The following is a 1,373-nucleotide window of genomic DNA, read 5'->3' on the forward strand; positions in this document are numbered from 1 at the left end:
ATCTCTCCCTTCACCTGTTCTTAAGCAAAGAAGACCTCGATAACTTCCTGTTGAAAGAACGCAAGCGCTGGTAATTCTTCCGGGATGCAGGGCAATAATGGGGTCACTGATGTTAAACTCCCCAGACTTTGCCACCTCTTTGGAGCAGTGGCTCCCCTTGACCGGGAACCAGGGAGCAGACAGGGGCCAGCCTTTTCCGTGAACTTGGTTGGTGCTTCCTTCCTTGGTGGCCTCCAGAAACCACTCTTGGCCCGCAGGACAGCCCTCTGATTCAGAGCGACTGGGAGCAAATCCTTTGCCCTCCTCATTCACCTGCCCCTTGCCCCCAAGCCTGCTCCAACAGAATTCTCTACGCCTAACTCATCACCCTAGTCAGTTGGGCACTAGGCCCCAAACACCAAGTGTCCGAGCTGGGGCGGGCCTCCCCAGCCACTCACGCATTCACTCAACAAACTCGGCCCCCCAGGCTCCGTGCCAGCGATGCCCAAGGGTGCGAGGTACAGCGAGGGATGAGCCGCGATGCCCAGGCAGCCATGGCGCGGGGGTTTGGATGTGGACATCTGGGAGAGAGTTGGGCCTCCGAGGGTGGGGGTGAGGGTCCTCGGGACCCCACGTCCCTAGAGGTGGAGAGGGAAGAGCAGGAGGCGGCGACAAAGGGCGAACGCCCCAGGCGCCGGAACGCTGGCGGGACCTGCGCATGCGTAGGAGGAGACTTTGGCGTCGCCCAGCGTCGTCAAGGTAACCCTGATCCGCAGCAGCTGGCCATGGCCTCGGGGACTGGAGGGAGCTGGGGTCACCCCCCAGCACAGACTGCAGCCCCGACGGTGAAGGCTGAGTCGGGGACCAGAGCCTGCCTTTACCTGGAGGGCCTTGGGGGCGGGGTGGAGGGGTGGGCTGACTTGGGGAGCTGTCCCTGGAGGGCCCGAACCCTGGAGGAGTAGGGGTGGGTGAGGAGGGCGACCCCAGCCAGAGAGGAAGAGACTTGACAGGGAGGCCATGGGTGCGCGGAGGGGAGGCGCTCCTGCGAGGTTAGGGAAGCGACTCAACGGCGTGGGGAGCGAGGGGGGGTCCCCATCCCTTCCCCACCTAGCCAGACTGAGCCTCCCCCTCCCCCCAGCCCTGGGTGACCATTCTGCAGCCCCTCCTGTGGGCCATCCCACCTCCGTCCCCACGGCCCGGCCGCGTGAAGGAAGGTGAGACTCCGGGATCTCCCCACTTTGTACCCCACTCTGCCCGGCACATTCTCTGGGCGTCCTTGCTGCACCCCTCCTTCCCCCGCCCTCCCCCCGAAGCTGGAGTTGGGGAAAAGGCCCTGGGGTCGGGGCAAGGGCAGGGGGTTTCTGGCGCGGGCCTCCTGAACACCCCTCCCCTCC

The 1,373-nt window shown here is 64.7% G+C and overlaps 1 protein-coding gene across 1 annotated transcript in view; it reads left to right on the forward strand.

The window, feature by feature from the left end:
- The first annotated feature begins 764 nt into the window (after window positions 1-764).
- PRR29 (proline rich 29) overlaps window positions 765-1,373 on the forward strand; it is a 4,252-nt gene continuing 3,643 nt past the window's right edge. The window contains exons 1-2 of the mRNA XM_007456804.1: window positions 765-824; window positions 1,118-1,193. Coding sequence (XP_007456866.1) covers window positions 765-824; window positions 1,118-1,193 — 136 coding nt within the window. The remainder of the gene's footprint in view (window positions 825-1,117; window positions 1,194-1,373) is intronic.

Source organism: Lipotes vexillifer, unplaced genomic scaffold (genome assembly GCF_000442215.2).
Source record: "Lipotes vexillifer unplaced genomic scaffold, Lipotes_vexillifer_v1.1 scaffold299, whole genome shotgun sequence".
Classification (NCBI taxonomy): Eukaryota; Metazoa; Chordata; class Mammalia; order Artiodactyla; family Lipotidae; genus Lipotes; species Lipotes vexillifer.